The 19,131-nt window shown below is 45.2% G+C and overlaps 1 protein-coding gene across 1 annotated transcript; it reads right to left on the minus strand.

The window, feature by feature from the left end:
• Positions 1-7,300: 7,300 nt before the first annotated feature.
• Positions 7,301-10,172, minus strand: ID4 (inhibitor of DNA binding 4, HLH protein). The gene is made up of 3 exons (XM_040548920.1): positions 9,631-10,172; positions 9,100-9,158; positions 7,301-8,712 (listed from the first exon to the last, which is right to left on the minus strand). The coding sequence occupies exons 1-2, from the start codon at positions 10,009-10,011 to the stop codon at positions 9,114-9,116; spliced, it is 426 nt and encodes a 141-aa protein (XP_040404854.1). The 5' UTR covers positions 10,012-10,172; the 3' UTR covers positions 7,301-8,712; positions 9,100-9,113.
• Between the last annotated feature and the right edge of the window lie 8,959 nt (positions 10,173-19,131).

Consider the following 19,131-nt stretch of genomic DNA (forward strand, 5'->3'; position numbering starts at 1 on the left):
CAGCCACTTGCCCTGCTTTCCCCGCGGGGCTGTCCCTCTGGTCCCCAAAACGTGCCAGCTGAACGCCTTTGCATCAGCCCTGGGGAATCTGGCACAGCATCTCCAAGCAAACCTGCCAGGAAGCAGGGTCAGCCCTTTGCAAATAAGCCCTGCCTGATCTGAGTAACACAAACGGACGCCTGGAAGATTAATTCATCCCTATAATAATACAACCACTGTTTGCACAAACCAGTGGCATGCAAGAGTTTCTTATTAAAATACTCAGGGTATGCATTAAGATCTCACTCAACAAAATAGGTCTTAAGGAGAGAAGAGGGAGAGAGAATGAGTGCAAAATTTCCTTGCTTACAGTTTCCCACTCTTTCATCAGATTTGATATAAAACTATGAGCGGCGTTGTAAATGGACCGACGAGTTGTCTAATTGTCTAGAACAGCCTCACGTAATTTATAGTGTCTCCTGATTTCTCTTTTGTAACCTCCATAGCTGTCTGCAGTGAATCATAGCATCTCTTCCTACCCTGAGAGTATACCAGGGTATGATTTTCCCTTTGTTTCCCACTTCCCCAATATGGAAGCATGCAAATTTCCACCAGGTTTGTTCCTACTGTATCAATCCTTTCACAAGTGATTCCAGCCAGCCCTTTAAAAGTGGAATCCAAAAGATTATTTTTACTATTTCCATTCTCCACTGTGGCATATAGTTTTCTTGCAGAAAGGATATCTAACCCTATACACACATATATGAATATACATTTGGATCAGAGATACCTATCGACATAACACACGTCACAGAGTGCAAATATGCTATTAAAACTAACCGTATGAGAGAGAACAGATGTATAGACTAAACCTCCAAGACACTTGACTCGCCCTGCTTCAAGGTGCCCTACCACTAGCCACAGACCTGCCATCCTTTTGCAATGCAGTCCTGAGACACTTAATCTGCTTGCTCTCTTCCCCGACGTAAATCAGCAGCGAAGTTGCCCACGGAGGAGCAGGGGCTGGGGGATGACTGTGGCCTGGTGGGCTGTCTCTTTCTAACTGCATGCACAGTGGGGCTGCTCGCTGAGTTTTTAGTGTGCCTATTTTCTCGGGCTCTTTTCCAGCAGGGAGTAAGAAAGCAAGAAACAACAGAACTGGTGTAATGCACCGGGTAAATCAGACCAGCTCGTTGTGAAACCTATCGCTGTGCATGATTGTTATGATAATAAACGCGGGTGAGCTCTGGTTATTACATGCACAGCCCTGTACTAACTGCTCCCTACCGTTCGCCCGTTCTCTCACTTCAGCAACACCCCACACACCTGTTCAAATAATATTACTATTACCTTGTGTTGACACCACATCCACCCTTTCCTTTCATATAATAAGAGCTCCTGGTGAACTGTAAATGGAAAGCTTGTGGTAGCAGAAGCCGATTGTTTACCTGTCTCCAGTTTGTTGCCACAGATACTTGGTAGGGAGAAGTGAACAAAGATCAGTTTGACATCCTTGTTAAGCAGGATTTGCCCCCCACCTCACCCACAAAAGGTTACTAGTTGCTATTCAAGCCTGAGCTCCGCAGGTGTGCCATCACACCTGTCTGAAAGAAAACAAAATACAGTTTGTTTCATTATGGCTATTGCTCTAGCAAAAGAGAGAAGACCTTGTCCTGCAACACAAGCACAAGGATTTGTTTTAATATTTCAGTGAATCCGAACAAACACGGGCGGATATCTCTGTTTATATTTAGCGTTCAAGCCGAACGCAATGAAAGCACTCCCAGCAATTGATGGCAGCGAGCATCCAGCCCCGCTGCTCCCATGAAGCTCGAGGCCAAGTGCAAAGCTCAGCTCCAAACCCGTCATGTGGTGTGAAAGGGGGTTTTGTAACTCCCCAAGCTTTTCTGCCAGCCATGTGTTGCAGTGGGCACTGTGGACAGCAAGCACCAGGGCAGGAGCAGGGGTGGGTTTGCCATTCACCATTTTCCAATGGCATCAAGACATTGCTGAAGGTGATGGAAAGACTTCGGTGGGTATATGATCAAGAGCTGAGTCATTGGAGTTTCCAATGTTTCAGTAGAAACACCCCCCCCCAAAAAAAATAAAAAAAAAAAAGGCTAACAGCAACAATTTGCCCATTTTCCACTTAGAGTAGTGCCCTACATTGCTTTACATCCTTATTAAACTGCTCCCATGTTCTGGTTTAAAGGGTGGTGTTTGCACTCAGCTGTAAGGTGTTTCTGCCTTTAGAATAGGAAGTATGGTGGATGCATAGCACCAGCTGGTTTGGAAAGGGTTTATATATTGGGCTACAACCTGTGTAGAGAAATGTCCTTGAGGCAGGAAGCATATTTTATTTATTGTTTTATTTATTGCATACGTCAAGTAAATGGAATCCCAAATTATGAAGATGCAAAACACAGTGTAGGTATTTATCAGCACTGAATGTTTTTATGTGCTCCAAGACAACTTGGGGTTTCCCTGCTGACTGTGAGCAGCTTGCTGGTTTTGAAGATCTAGCACCTTTGGAACTGAAGGGATATGCTGAATTTTAAGCACTTGAAAAGAGAATTAATTGCATGGACAGCAACATTTTCCTTTTTTGTTGTTGTTGTATGCTCATCAATAGCAAATGATGAAGCCTCTGGGGGATATTAACACGAGTAAACTAAACACAGGAGTGGGACTGTTTAAACAAGGTGAGACAAAAGCCTTCATACTACTAGCAAATGACTTTGATAGCTTTTTTTTTTTTTTGCCTTTTTTTTTTCTTTTAATGTTTCCACCTCTATTGTTGCAGATGTCTGCATTTAAATAGGAACTTTATCTTTCTCATCCCAGGTTCTCCTCCTTCATTAGCCTGCATGGAGTTCGCAGGCCCTCTTATCTCTTGGGCTATTTCTACTAGGGCCTGGGAGCTCTGCTGGGTTCCCCGTGTAGCTGCCTATTGAGGTGGAGCTATAACTCCTGTCTTCTCCCCCACTGTCCATGATTAGGAAAGGATTTGCCCTGGCTAATAGTTGCAGAGGCATAAAGTCATCTGCGTGCATGCCTCCATGCCCATGTGCCCTGCACCTTCACACCTGCCCCTGACTGTGCTCACTGCCTGGCAAGGAGCCCCCTGAGCTGCACCCCAAAAAAAAAACCCAACCCCAACAAAAAATCTTGCTGGCACTTGAAGTCCTGGGGCATCTCCCAAACTAGGGAGGCAAAGCGAATACTGGAACATCAGCTCCTGCTTATGTGGTGAGCCTGTCCTGCACATGGAGCGATGCACCGCTTCCTCACTCATGCTGGAGAAGGCAACGCCTTTCTGCACCATTATTTTCCCAGCACAGCACAGCTCCTGTAGGGGTTCCCTAATTTCTGGGCAGTCAAAAGGAGATTCTTGGCATGTGGCACCCTCTCCTCCCATCCCTCTAGGACCAGGCACTGCTGCCCTCCCAAGTCTTCCTGCCTGTTCCCAGGCTGTTGGAGAAGACAGGGGAGCAGTGGAAGGAGGTTTAAATGTCTGGTCCTAAATGTGTGTAAGCCAGTCTCATTCATCTGAACAATTCTTTTTCTGTTTCCACATTTTCATGGGGACCTTTCCAACCTGCTGAAAAGGCTGAGCAATATTAATTTTGAACTGTTCCGAACTGCATACGTAGATGCTAGGCTGCTACAAATAGAGACGCCAGCATCTCTGAATGAAGAGATGAATAAATAATAATACATATTAAAAAATGTCTGAATAGGAACTTACAGGATAAACAGTAACAGCTTCAAAGGAGCCATTGATCTATGGAGTACATAATGTGCGTGTTAAAATGGTTGGAATATTTATTTACATGACACAGCTCAGAAGAAGCCATTAGGGTCCTTAAGTAAATTATACATGTTGTGAAAATTGTCGAAGTGTTTCTTTTACCAGAGACAAGTGTATCCTGTCAGTTGATAAACACATTATTTTTGGGAGAAAACAAAACAAAAAAAAAAAAGAAAAAAAAACGAGCAAACCCAAGGCTAAAAGAAGGTTAAAGCAGGAAAAAAAAAAAGGGGGGGGGGGGAATAAAAACCAACCCTCATACCATGTCAAAGCGTGCTCCATGTCCATCAAAGGAAGAAAAGTCGGAGCTGCTCTGCCCCGTGGCTCTTGCGGAGGGACTGCAAGCATCTGCATGCGAAAGTCCTGGGCACCAGCTCTTCTCCCTACAGGCCAAGCAGTGACAAATGGGGACTAACTCGTTCCAGCCACCTCCACTCCATCCTATGTGGGGAAACGAGCTGCCCACAGAAGGCTCCGCTCTCCCCGCAGCACGGGACGCGCAGAGTACCGCCGGCTGTAGGGGAGATACTGTCTGCAGCGCTTGCAGACCTGGAGAGGGGCAAAACAGGGGAAAGGCTGCTGGGTGACACCCCATGAGGCTGGCACTCAGGCCCAGCACTCACCCAACACCTTTCTGATGGAGAAGGGCATTTGAGGAGGCATGGCCAGCACAAGGCACCCACCCTGCCCCTCAGGCTGCATCCCCAGGGCACCTGGTGCCCAGCTCTGCAGGGTGCTCCTCCGAGGGCTGGTCCCTGCATGCCTGTTTGCCGCATTTGGGAAAGCAGCCTCGCCTGGTAGGCACGGCGTGCGAGTTTTCTCTGACACGGGAGTAAGAGTAAAGGGTGGATGGATTTTCTAATGCAAGCAGTTGCAAAGGGGGGAATATATTTAGCCTGTGTTTTCAGATCACGTGTTCTGGGACTAGAGAGCAAAACGCTTTCAATAGTGTTTGGGAAGCATGCTATTTAGCACTGCAAGCCTTACTGTTTGAGAAGCCAGCAAATTGCACTGCATCTAAGACAATTACTTGAATTGCTTGTACTGTGGTTTCTTCTTTCCGACTGCAAAGGTTTTAAAAGAATGTGACTTGTACAGCTAGAAAGTGTTAAAAATACAAATAATAGTAAAGTGCTGCTCTGCATTTGCATAAACCTGTTTATCCTATACATGGCTTATTTATTAACTCAGAACAACCTGCAGGACAGCTATAGCATTCCTCATGACCGCTTCTTGTGGAGCTGAAAATGCAGCAACTGCTTAAAAGCAATACGACATGGTTGAGAAAGTGAAAATAAATACCATCCCCATGCGAAACCGTGGGGAAAACGGGTCTCCCACTGTAAGATCTCAAATTTGGTTTTCATATGGAATCTACACCTCCAATCATTTGGAAATTTAAGAGGGGTCTCAGCATCAGCAAGGACTGGAAGCTCAGCACTGCAGCTCACTGAAACGCAGTATTAATCGCTGCTCTCTGCGGACAGCATACAGGTTTGGGATGGTAAAGACCTCAGTCCCTCTTCTACTCCCTTTTGAGAATGTTTTCTACTCCTTTACAATTCCAGTGTCCCAAGCAACAGAGTTCTCACTGCCACTGCTAGGAATGTGCTCCTGAAAAAGCTTCCCCTTCTGAAGGTTTCCTAATAACCCCAGCTCTTCTTACACTACCTTTATCTAAAGCATAATCCCCCTAGCAAAAACGAAGTAAAAAACATGACTACATTTTGTCTGTTTCATCTCTTTGCTTCTACAAACCAGAGCGTATGTCATCATTGCAAACAGAAAGTGGGATGTTAGTTTGACAGCTGGTGACTTGCTCAAGGTCACAACAGAGACTCAGTAGCAGAGCCGGGAACAGAATTTGGTATCCTAATTCCTAATCTGGCAGCCTCACCACAACTCTCATCACGCAATCAAATAGCTCCTTTTAAGGAATGCTTTTGTGACTAAGAGAAAATCCAAGGCATTAGAAGAAAGAGTCCTTTTAATTCGCCTTTGTTCAAACATTTACATCTTCTGCTGTATGGAAAACATGACTTAAAATATGGGATTAAAGTATTTTGAAAGATTCTAGAACCTTTGAAAAACAAAAATAAATATGGCTGTATTTAGGTCTGTACCGATTCCAGCCATTAGTGAGCGATTAGACACTCCTTGCTTACAGTTTCACACATAGCATAAGGAATAAATCAAGACCAGCCTCTCCTATGCTTTAATAGAGCTTTTTCTTTTTGTGTGCTTGTCAGGCATCCTATATAATGTGAAAATTTTCACAGCTTTTAGAAAGATTTCAGTTTTCTAAAGGCTCTAACTTGTTGCATCACAGTTGCTTTTTTAAACGAAAAAAAAACAACGAAATCCTCAAGCCGCTAAACTCTATGGGAAATTGCCCTGATTTGAAACAATCCATGAATTGGTCTGTTCTCCATGGAAGGGCAGTCCAGTGATTTATCAGCTCTCCCAGGATACACCAGCTTTGATATCTGGAAACTCGACGAGGTAGTTTCATATTTTAAGACAGCACATTTTACTCTCTTCCTCTTCTGTGTAACAGAATACTGTAATTTGGCAACAGTGGAGAGAAACAAACAAGGGCATTGAGAACTGATGTTACTGAAAAACCTGTATACAAAATAAGCTGAGCTATAAATTCAGCTAAGCAGGGGACTACAAATATTAACAGCATAAACAAGGAAAATGAATGGAAACGTAAACCATTCCTGAGGAAAAAGTTGGTTTTTAAATAAACAATGCTAAAATTCCCTAACTGCAGTAAAGAAAAAAAAATCCCATTAATAGCATTCTTACTGTCATTGAATTAGCTGGAGACACAAAACAATAGGTTCATGACTTAATTCTACAAGAACATGTATTTTGCTCATTAAACTACTATAACATCTGAGTTGGGGGGAGAAAAAGTGGGGACCCACTCCCTGCCCCTTAAGCCAGGGCTAAGCCTGTGAAATGCCACTGTCCTCAAAGCATTTGAAGTGACAGGAGGCCTCATGTTTGCAGACATGCGAGCCAGTTTTTGATTTGATCTTTATGCAATTATTTTGATTAAGAAAGTGTTCATCTTGTTGACATTATCACTGTAGTCAATAGCTAATGACCCCAGCAGTTCATTACCTTATACATATTTAAGGTAATAGAAGAAGTCCCTTGGGTTATGGTACTTTTGACACTCGTATAATCTGAAACAAATCCTCTCTTTTTTAGTCAAACAGACCATGTTACACACAGTTGGCTAGCTATTTACAAAGCACCCAATTAAATCCTACTTAATTCTCCCACTCTGAAAATCCCATCTCACAAGCGCGCAGGCTACTGATCACACAAAATGAGCATCTTGCACCAAGCCTGGGCATTAGTTTACAGGCTGTAGAACTCGGAGCTTACAAAAGCCTGCCATAAAATGTACTTGCCCATCAAACAGTACGAACAAAAAGAAAAGCAAGGAGAACATGCAAATTCAGAGAATTGAAGAAATAAGCTGAAGAATCACAGTTAAAGACAGGTAAATCTAGTTTAATGTTCACATGTAGTAGTTACACATCACAGAGATTAAACAGGATTTTAACTGTAACATAGCTGCAGTGAAATGAAAGTCATCTTGTACTAGAAAAATAATCTTGATGCAGTTATCTGATTTTTGGTCTACTTAAGTTCATTTTAAGATGAGTTTACACCACTGATCATAATGACTTTGCCCATATGCCTTCCCACAGTCCCCTATTAATACTCTTTGGACGAAGGAAACAGTAACTGTTTTTGTTAATGGTTTGCCCTTTGGTTGCAAGCAGAGAACTGTTTTCGCTTTTTCAGCAATTAATAAGACTGTAGGAATGCAGGTTTGCAATAAAACCTTTTGGTACTAAATGAAGTTCCAGAACAAATTTCTTGATCTGATGCAACAGCAGATTTTTAAAAAGCTGATTAAAGATCTAAAGCATCACCCCATAATGCAAAAAGTAGATAGAATTCGTCTATTTTCAGTAAAAAAAGCACTACATCTTACCGCTACTTTTATAGAATGCACTAAAAACCCCTGTGCCTAAATGACAAAAGTGTAGTCTCAAAATGTATAATACACTTACAAACATTTTTAGTCTAGATTGAGGAAAAACACGTTTGTATGGACTCCAAACAAGTTCATTTGCAATTAGACATATCATGCAATCATGCAGGACCACTAGGTATAGCTGTAGCTTCCGAGTCTAAAGGATATTTGGGGACAAAAAAGCCCTACACATTCAAGGTATTTCCATATAAGCAGCTCCGTACTTGAGCTGCAGTTTCCTAAAGAGATTCCCACAGATTTAAAAAAAACATACACACCTTTATAATATTTACAAAAAATATTTAATTAAAAATATTTTATAATTACAGTAGTCTATTAAAGCATATACTTTTCTCACACTCATAGAACATCTCTATATATACACAGTATGAAATGCCACGCGTTTTTATCTATACAATATGTAACACTCCTGCAGGGAGAAGAAAGTTCCCTGGGCCCCAATAAAACCATCTATTTGAAACAATAGATGTCAAATATATCTACAAATGCTCTGGTAGATTAGTAAAGCTTCAAGGATCGGCTGCTGGCTCCCTCAGTTACGCTCCTAGGGGCTTGGCTGGAGCTCGCTCCTCTGTCCCGGGGCAGGGGCGCAACTTTTGCCGCTGGGGGGTCCGGCACCCCGCTGCCCCCGCCGCTCGCATCCTGCTGCCAGGCGGAGAGAAGAGGCGGCGGGTGGGGGGCTAGGGAGGGGAAAAACCGCTCCGGGGGGCGGCTGGCTCTGCCGGGCGGACCACGGGGGGGGGAGGTCGGCTCGCTCTTTTTTTTTTTTTTCCGCCGGGCCCCCCCCCTTCCCCGCCGCCCGCCCCCCGCGGTGCCTCTGCGCGGCGCCGCCGCACACCTGTGGGAGAGGAATGAATAGAGGGGGTGTGTGAACCGCTCCGCTCCAGACCGACTGGCGCCACCGACAAAACACAAGACATGCTTGATCAACAACCCAAAACAAACCAGGTCAAACAACAAGCGCGGCTCCCAGGCTGGGCCAGGCGGAGGGATGCGCAGCTGCACGCCGCAGCCAGAAGCGCTTCGGGCAGGGGGGGGGAGGTGGAAAAGGGGTGGGGGGGGAAGATGAGGGGGTGTTGGAAAAACGGTAATTAAAAGGAATAAAATAACCGCCCGGTAATTAAAGCTAACCCCCCGGAGTCCGCTGCGAATGCTTGCGGCCGCGCTCAGCCCCCCCTTCGCGACCACCGGGCTGGGGGGGCGCTCCCGGCGGCCCGGCACTCACCTGGGGAGCGGCGGTCAGCGGCAGAGGATGCTGTCCCCCGGCTTGTTAACAGAGCCAGCCTGCACAGCAACGAGACGGCGCCGAGTTACGGGGGGGAATAGGACGGGGAGAACCCCCCCAAACACCGCCACCCAGTCCCCGGGACACGCCGCTCCCCGTACCACCGGCGGAGATGCTCCCCGTCCCCGCTGCCCCCCAAAAAAACGCCGCACCGGGGCGGTACGGGTGCCGGAGCCCCCAAACCCGCCGACATCCGCCGTGCTCGGCGGAGGGCCGGGAAGCTCTAGGAGCAGCGCCGGGAGCCGTGTGTGCAAACACGCTGATTGCGGCGGCTCCCTCGAGAGGCTGCAATTACACTGGGAGCACCGGGCGGCTGCCGGGGGGATGGAGGCGGCCACCGCGCCCCGACGGGGGGCTCCGCGCCCACCCCGGGGGCGGCAGCCGGGCCCGGTGGGGTGCTCAGACGGCGGCGACCACCGCGTCCCCGTGGTGGCCCCCTCCCCGCGGCCCGGCGTGGCACGCACCTCTTACCGGGTCGGTGTTGAGGGCCGTCAGCGGGGTCCGGGGGGTGGCCGCGGGGCAGCCGGCCGGGTGCTGCTGCTGCTGCTGCCGGAGCAGCGCCGGGTGCGTCTCCAGAGCCAGCTGCAGGTCGAGGATGTAGTCGATGACATGCTGCAGGATCTCCACTTTGCTAACCCGCTTGTTGGGCGGGATGGTGGGCACCAGCTTCCTGAGGCGGCTGTAGCAGTCGTTCATATCGCACTGCAGGCACAGCGCCGCCGGCTCCTCGCCCCCCTTGCAGCCGCTGTGCTCGGCCAGGCACCGCAGGGCCGGGGGGCCGCCACCGCCGCCCGCCCCCCCGGGCTGCGCCTTGCGGCTGCTGGGGGGCCGGCCGGGACTCACGGCTTTCATGGTGCCGCGGGGAACGGAACGACGGAGGGGGGACACCGGGACGCCCCCCTCCTGCTGCGACCACCGCCCGCCCCTCTCCGCGCACCGGGCTCCTCCCGTCCCGCTGCTGCCCTGCCCGGCCGCTCTCAGCACGGCCCCCGCCGCCTGTGCCGCCGCCGCCGGCCGCGCCGCCCGCTATATGGGACCGGCGGGCGGGGGGGGCGCCGCGGCGGCGCGTCGCAGCCAATCAGGGCGCCGAGACCCCCCGTGGAACGCGGCGCTGGCCAATGGCGGCGGGTCCGGGTGGGCGGGGGCGCTGCTGGAGGGGGCCGGGCCCCGAGGAGGAGGAGGAGGAGGAGGAGGAGAAGGGGGGGGCGGTCCCGGGGAGGAAGGTCCGGGGAATGCGGGAGGCCCCCGCCTCGCAGCGGCCCCCGGCGCCGTGCCCCGCCGTGGGGAGCAGGGGGCAGCGCTGCCCTGCCTCCCGGGGGGCGTTTTTTGTCGTGTGTCCCCCCCCCCCCCCACACGCTGTCCCGGTCCGTCCTACCGCGGGTTTTGGGGGATGCCAGCAGGGAAAATCCCAAGGAAAACTTGAGGGGGGGTTAGGGAGCCGAGCAAAGCAGCGCCTGGGAACGTTAAATTAGAGCGCATAACTATTAAAAATGCATGGGGATGGGGTATTTAAAATTCCTCCATGGCATATAATATTAATCCGTTTTATGTAAAATTCATACCTGTAACTTAATTTGCTCCATTAACGCGCGGGATCACGTATTAGTAGATGTACCATGTTTTAAATATGATGCTGCGAATGTCCGGAGTTCTGCACTTTGAGACAGCATTAAAATTAACAGGCGCGTACTCCAGAGCCCGGCTTAAGTCGTCCCGTGGCAGATCGCAACCTTTTAATTCAATAACGTGGTGCTCAAACTTTCTGTTAATTCCTTAATAACCAGAGCATATTTCTATGGGACGCCGGTATGAGAGACACCGTGCCCGGCCCTACCGCCGCTGCAATGCTTCACTCGATGAGTGAAGTAGGTCTGCCTGCTGGGGAAAGGGCTGCAGGAAGGAGTAAAGGCTGCAGGATCTGCCCCTGGGCTTTTAAGTCAAACCCAGCAGAAGGGGGGAAATTCATAATGGTGATTAATGATTGCACGTCCCCTCAATGCTTAGTCACAACGGGTGATATAGGAAGGGTACGGTGGGAAGCTGTCAAACCCAGAACGTGAATGAGCAGTGAGGCTGGATCATCTGAAGAGTATAATGAAGCACACTTTCATTCTCTCTCACCCTTTAAAAACATATGTTTTGAGGCTGTGCTTACAAATACTCACACTCTTGTTTTGCTTATTTTGTCCCACTTTACCAGTGCCATTGATGGCAGTTGGGCTCCTCTAGGCGCGAAAACTAGGTGCGTGGTGTAAATCTTTGTCTGACTGAAGCGTAGATTTGCATGCTAACTGATGACAATATGATGGGAAGACTTATTTCCATTAGCTACAGGCTGGATGATCCCAATTATGCTGCCGTCATTGCTTTTATTCTGTGAAACTCCACTCTGCTGTCGCTGGCTCTCATACGGTGGAAATATAAATGGGCCCTAAAGCATGCAGTATGGTTACAGTTTGTCTCTTTCTCAGAGTCTTTATAATATGGACAGACTCAACGTGCTGTCTAAAAAAACCACCCCGATCTTTAAGTCATGGTGAGCACGCGGATTCAAACCTTGCTGATCCTATTTAATTAAAATCTTCATGAAAGTAGACACACTGTAACTTTGCGCTGTGCTGTTTGCACAGAAACCCTTCCTAGAAGCTTGTGTGATCTCACTGGAAATCTCTGGGAAACCCCAGTATGTAACTGGTTCCCCTTTAGCACTCGCAAAGCCAGTTTGGACAGATGATACATGCAGGCTGTAGTGTCACAGTGAGAATCCACTGACACTACACTGGCTCTTGAAAATGACTCGGTATTTCTGGAAACGCGTGAAGAACCGTGATATGCCGCCGAGCTCTTTTTCCATCGGGCTATTTCCACAGCACAGGCTCTGCAGGGAAATCCGGGGCTCTGTATGCATTGCTCAAGTTGCGAGAAGATCGTGTGTGTTCCCAGAGCTAACGTATCTCGGTAGAGATACGTGGGAAAGGGAAAAACAGCCCTCCCCTCTGACTATCGCATAAATATTCAGGGGATTTCCTCTAGTAACTCCCTTTGATACTCGTGAAGTTGATACATGCTAGTCCGACATGCTCCGGTGAACAATAGGCACCAATTCCCTGTTAACAACCCGTCTGCTTGTGCTCTCCTTGAAGTCAATGGGAGTTTTGTCATTGACTTAAGTGGGAGCAGGTTGGGTCGGCTGCTCTTTCAAAATTTAGATTGGATGTGCACCAGATGCTAAGGAAATTGCTCTAGAAATGGGTTGGAAAGCCCAGTATGCTAGCAGTGGAGGTAGATATAGTGAAACTCTTCATCCCTGAAGACATATACAAAAGAGAGGGACAGTGGCTGCTGCTTATGCTTTTGTCCTATTAATGGCAATATTTTTCATGATGTGAGCATATAGGGATTAATGCTCCTGTTTTTCACCAGGCCAAGTCTGGATTTTCTAAATAAATTCTGTGCATCTTTAGGCATGTGGTCCCTTGCTGGCTGGCTGGAGGAGCTCCTCTGTCTTGGCTCTGTTTTTCTGTGCTCTCTTTCCACATCCAGAGTAGAAATTCATTTCCTTTGTAACCAATTCTTGCAATATTATCAACAATATTCGACAGTATTATCAACCAGATCCTCGATAGTGGACTAGTTTAGCTGAGACTTGATGGGCTGCAACAACATCACAGATGCTCTCTGGAACTTTAAAAAGTTGCTTTTCATACAAAATCAAAGTAAAACAAGTGAAAATGAAAACATAATTACTGGCCTTACATCTCCTTCATCATGGGGTTAATCCCACTTAACTTGATGAGAGTACTCTCAAGAGTAAAGTAGGCTGGATTTGTCAGCACAGGTCTGAGTAGATGAGTATGTCATTGACTCCAACTGAAAAAATAAACCTGAGACATTCACACTGCCCCTGGGTCACAGCACCTTAGGACCCGATAGAGAGTCAGGGAGGGAGAGCAGCCCTCCCAAGTGCTCAGCACAGGGGACACCTCCTCTGGCAGCACTCCGGATCCACGGGTGTTTGTGCATGATACGATGCCACCCAACCAACTGGTGCATTGGATAGCACCACATTAGTTAAAATGGTCTCAGGACAGATGAAATACAAAGGCAACGCATTTAGGTATGCAGAGGGAAGCAAGCAGTCGACATGGTTTCTTCCACAAGGTTACTTGCCATACCTACCTTAAGAGGGCATGAAATGCACACAAATGCACAATGCATTTTTATTCTTAAACAGGTTATGAAACAGTGGTTGAGTCGAGCATCCCCATTTTGGGGTTTGGGGCACACCGGCAGAGCAGCATGGTAAAATCCCAAGCTTTCCTTTGCTTGCCGCTGATAACTGGTGTTTTATCCTGGGGCACAAAAATGTGACACTGAGACACCCCCCATTCCTGTTGACTTCAGCAGGCATCCAGAAGACTCAGGAGCTGCTCAACACCTAGAAGGCCTGGTCATTAAAAAAGCATTATAAATCTCTGAATGGTTTATGGTTTATGAGGGAAATAGCAATTGATTCCTCAGTAGTGCCATTGCTCTCTACTATTGCTATCATTCAAATGGCAATAATGTTGGTTATTTACCTTCAATTAAAATATCTAGTTAGTTGTGATGTCATTTAAAATAGCACTATAATGTGTTTAGTACTCCCTTACCAAACACCATAGATAAACTCCTCTTGGCAACAGGGGACAGCAATATGAAATGAAAAATGGGGCGGGGGAGGGAGGTAGAGGAAAGAATATGTAAATCCTTTTACTGGTTTATTATTCCTACATGCCTGTATCCGCCTGGATGTGGCCGTGCTGGAGGTGAGACTGTGGGCTCCTTCGCAGTCTAATCGGAATGGGTCAGGGAAGATCCGGAGCACAGAGAAGTCATCTCACTCTATAGACTACCAATGGACCAAAATCCATCTGTCTTCTGCTACCTCTCCTCACCAGAGATGGTTCATTGGCAGAACTCCCTAAAACTCTTTTTAACACAAGACTTTTCCACAAAGAGTGTGAACCATCTTCAGTACTGTTCTATTTTCTGAAATCCAAAATCTAAATACAACTCACAACCCTAGCTTAATTTTTTTCCGTCATTTTTCTGAGAATTTTCAGGTGAATGAGAAAGACGGAGATTCTCAAGAACTTCACCTGTGTTCTTTGCAGCTGCCTCCCCGTTGCTCCTCTGCATGAAGTTTATTAGAAAATAAAGAGAAAAATGTTTGTTGATGGGCCACAAGAGCTCTTCACAGACAAAGGAGATTTTTTTTTTTTTTCACGTTCATGTAGTTGTCCAGTTTAGAGCATTCTCCTCATGACAGGAGCATACTTCTACTTAACTCAATGCTTCAAAAATCAATGCTTTCCTTTAGCTTCAAAAAATCATGAGAACAAAAAATTTGGAGAGATGAGAAACAGATTAACAAACAAACAAACAAGCAAAACTTCTTATGCTGATGTAAACTCTTTTTTTATGCAGACATGGAAATCAACACCTAAAGAAATATATTTTATCTTCATAAGTGGAGAGGAGAACTGAAAAAGTCTGTAACAGGGGTTTGTGTCGAAGAGCTATTCTTGCTGTGCAGCCTCCAGCATGGCTATGTTATAGAAATTTGTGCAAACCCACCGACTGCTTTCAAGAGGCTGCGGCAGCAGACAACACTGGTATGTCACTGACAGATGCCCTGGCATTTTGCTGCTGGTTGTAAGTTGGCTGAAGGCTAATGTCATTTAAGAATGTTGCTTTGTTCAGGTGACTAAAAACACTGGGTTTGTTGGGTAATGTCAGATTTCTGTGTTGACTGAAGCAAGCTTGTGGCAAGAAAGATAACTCACGTTGACGGCCTTCTGTAGTGTGGTCCAAATATAAGCAGCCAAGATGCTTATTCTGGGGAAGGGGAAAATAATTTAGGAGCATTTGGAGCAGCTTCCTGAAGAGCACTATATTAAACTGAGTTACATAGTAACAGATTGAATTTGGAGTCTTAACTTTAACTTTAATTTTATTTTGTGTAGATTTAGATCAGATTTATGTGCAATGTCATGCCCTTTGTTTATAGACAGAAATCCTCAGCTAATCCGCCTGAAACTGATGGTATGATATGGCCTCATATTATTTTCATGCTTGTTATGGGTTTGCATTAAGAGCTCTATAATCACACAAATAATACAGCCTACAGGGACAACGAGCAAATCGACCTAAATTAAATAAGTATCTGGATGTGTACATGCTCATCTGCATATGTTATCATTACACCAATGATACTGGTATTTATTTGCAGGGGATCTGAACAGCTTCATCAGCAAAAACAGTCTAAGTTCAGGCCACAAAAAAACCCTGCAGAAAAAACAGTAATCCTTTGCACTGATACAACATTTTACGTTTTGAAAGCTAATGCTAACACGCTTGTTACTTGATCTCTGTGAGTGTTTTAAGGAATTCTTCAAAATCTTTGTGGCTTTTCTTTGGTTTGGTTTTGTTGTGGAATTAAAATGAGAATCACTTCTCTTTCTTTGAGTGAGAAGACTGACTTTCTCACAGCAGAGGGACATCCAAGGTAGGCGGAGAGACCTTTGATTTCTCTGCTCTGATGCAAATGCTCTGATGTTTCTTGTGAGTGGTCAGTTGGCTGTCAAAGTACTTTTATGGGTCAGCGTCACTTTCAGATATCACCTGCTTGCCAAATATTAATTTACAATTCTGCATTTTGCTGTTGTGACAGCCCGACCAGTATTTAAAGCACTTTAGAAAACGTTGTTTGCAGCTTGGATTCAAGTCGGATTGGTGTCATCATTGGGAACAGAAGCTAGAAAGAACTAGGAGTTCAGGTCTGGCGGTGGTGGTGGGGTGGTGAAGCTTTTCAAGCTCTCTTCAAATCCCCTTACCACAGTTGTTTATGGGCCACCCCCATGCACTTCTGAGACAAGCAGAACTCTGTGTAACCTTATTTTCTATTTACCTGCTGTGGTGTTCCTGTTGCCATAACATGTGAGGATCTAACAAGCGCGTAGTAACAGAAGAGAAAAGCTCTTCCTCATTCTTCTCTTCCATCCAGCAGAAGAAATTGTAGAATAGTAGGAAATTATTTCAAAGGTTGTAGCTGAGTTTTTCTTTGCTTATGTACTTGTGTTTGAAAAAGTGCTCTGCTAAAAAATGAGGTTTGTATTAATTTGTGATAGGATGCTTTCTGTGATCATTCTTTATAGCCTACACTGCTTCTGAAAAAAATTGTCACTTAAGAAAACAAGAGCCCTCATCTTTTATTGACAGAATACAGCTCTTGCTGGATGTCACATGTAGAGTGGAAGAAAGAAAGTGAGAGTGACATTGTCTGCTTTTGGTAGTTAGGGTCACACACTTAGGTCTTAATTCCAATAACATGTTGTACTAAAATGACCTCAGGTGTTAATTAGGACCACAGGACTGTGTAATGAAAACCACTGCATACCACAGTGAATTAAAATCAAGATACACATTGCAGAGTGCAAATGGCTGGAGATGCAGACAAAATGAAACATGGATGTAAGGAGAATATCGGACAATGATCCATGAACTGCAATTCTTCACAGTTAAGTATATTCTGTGACTTACTAATTTTCCCGTATAAGAAATGGGAATGAATGTTATTTTCCATTCGAGAGTAATTGTATAGCAATTCTTCATGTTTTTCCTTCTTGTGCAGAGGGCAAACTGTGTGAAAGTCAAGACACGTTCAAAATTTGCTTTTAAAAATGCTTCAACGTGCACATTTTCTTACAGTTTTTACTTTGTTTTCTTAAAGTTAAATGAGGTAAATTAAATATAAGAATATTTTTGGTAATCACACAGCTTATGCTAAGTAACTATTTCAAGTTGTCTTCAATACCAGTATGTTTCCACATACTTACCTTGAAGTGTTAATAACATTTATTTTGGTAATTTTAACTCCACTAGCATGCTCTTTCAACACTTTAAAGCACTGATATATGTTATTCAAGCAAATCTCTTAACTTACCTCAGTGGGGAAATTGACTTGAAAAGCAGCACAAATCCTTGCTCATATAGGAAGTTTGTCTTGAAGTTAATGAGCTTATTTGCCTGAGTAAGGATGTGGTATAAGGCCTGCTCAAGTGAGCAGAAGTTTCACAACTGGATGCAAAGTCATTAGCTTATTTCAGACTGACCTCTTGAAACAGTTACTCTGATTCAATCTCTGGAAAAGTGTTTCTCAAAACTCTATTTTTTTAAAATGTGGAAATGCAAATGCAAAAGAATTTAATATATATATAAATTAAATACAGAACTCTAATTAAAAGAGATTGTGTTTAGTGGTGATGATTATTCAAAGCAAATTCTGTAAAGAAACAGGTAAAACCAAATGTTTGGTCCCCACTGGATTGCATCCAGTGTCCATTGCAGTCTTTTTCCACTGGGAATAAGAGACTCAGTATAGACAGAAAGAGCTTTCTTTTGCCTCCAGAAACTCCTTTCCACACACAATGCATCAATCTTCTTTGCAGTATGACATAGATTATGATCAGCAATACATTAATAGAATATTACATACTTATAACCTTAACACGAAGTATGATTTACAACCTTGCATCTCAGCTGCTCCTTTTTTTTCTTCCTGACTTCTCTGTATCTCCTTTCTTCTGAATGGTTTTACACTTGCTGAACTGGGATTGTCCATGGTGTTTAATGTTTTAGTGAGGTGCGCAGTCTCTCCTTTCACTCCTTAGGGTATTGTTTCATCCTGATGCACTGAGAGATGCATGTCTTCCTCCAATGCTGGAAGACCTTGTTGCTCCCGACAAGAACTAAGATGGTTACAGCCTGTTAAAAACTATGCCAGATGAAACTTAAACTGGCATTGCATAAACAGGACACACAATGGGCAGGCACTGGACACAACATTTATTTTCAGTTGTTATTGATGACCTTTCATAAGTTGCTCGTGTCTCTACTTTGGCCTGTCACTTGGGAGTTAAAGGGTCATCAATAACCTATGGAAATGACTGTCATTGATAGTCTGGCCACTGCATACCCAGTATTTTGTCTCATATATAGACACACACAGACACAAAATACAAATCACAGAAAAAAAACACTTTTGATGTTAGCCCTTGTCCTTTTATCTTAAAAAAAAAAAGTGGCTTTCTGGATTTTTTTTTCTTCTTTCCTTCTCTTTTTCTCTCTTCTTTCCCTCCTTACATTCTTTCTCCCATTCTTTTTCTTCCTTCCTTTCTTTCTTCCTCTCTTACTTTCTTTTCTTTCTCTCTCTCTCTACTGGTATTTCATAAAGATATGGCCCTAATTTATTTATAAGGGTAAGCCTCCAGGATAAGGTAGTATTACCGAGCTGGCTTACCAGTTCCTCTATACACATGAGTACATTTATAATTGATGAAATGGTCTATAGTGTTGTGGCTAGAATAAACTTAAGGTCAAATCTCTGGGAGAGCAAATCTTGCCATTATTCCTGATGAGAAATAAATACGTGCAGGAACTAAAAAGTGCGGAGCTGAAAGGGAATAAAACTCAATGTATAAGGGCATTTTGAACAATTCATTCCAAAGTGAAAGTGCTTTTTCTTAGTTTTTCTTCATTGCCTTGATCTTCCTAAAACTGTTGTCGGGGCAGGTTAATGACTGACCTTTGGGGGAACCACATACCAGCCTTTGTTCCCTAGCAGTCAGGATCTTGCAGAGGCTTGAAACCTTTGAGGGAGAGAATAGGATTAAACTGCTGTGTGAAGTCCAGCGCAGGTGATGATCAATGGGAGCGGAGGAGCGAGTTTCTCAGGACGCTCGCTACCTTCCCCCACCAGAAGGAATTTATTTCGTTTCCTTCGAAGCTACCTGACGGAGGCGGCTGTCGTCAGTGATTGTTCTCGGATTCATTTCGCTTAAGCAGTCACCAAACGCACGCGGTGTTAAAATCCCGCTAGATCTTAAAGATTACAGGTCATTTAAACACCATGTCGAGCAGGTAAAAAAA

Source organism: Cygnus olor, chromosome 2, assembly GCF_009769625.2.
Source record: "Cygnus olor isolate bCygOlo1 chromosome 2, bCygOlo1.pri.v2, whole genome shotgun sequence".
Lineage (NCBI taxonomy): Eukaryota > Metazoa > Chordata > Aves > Anseriformes > Anatidae > Cygnus > Cygnus olor.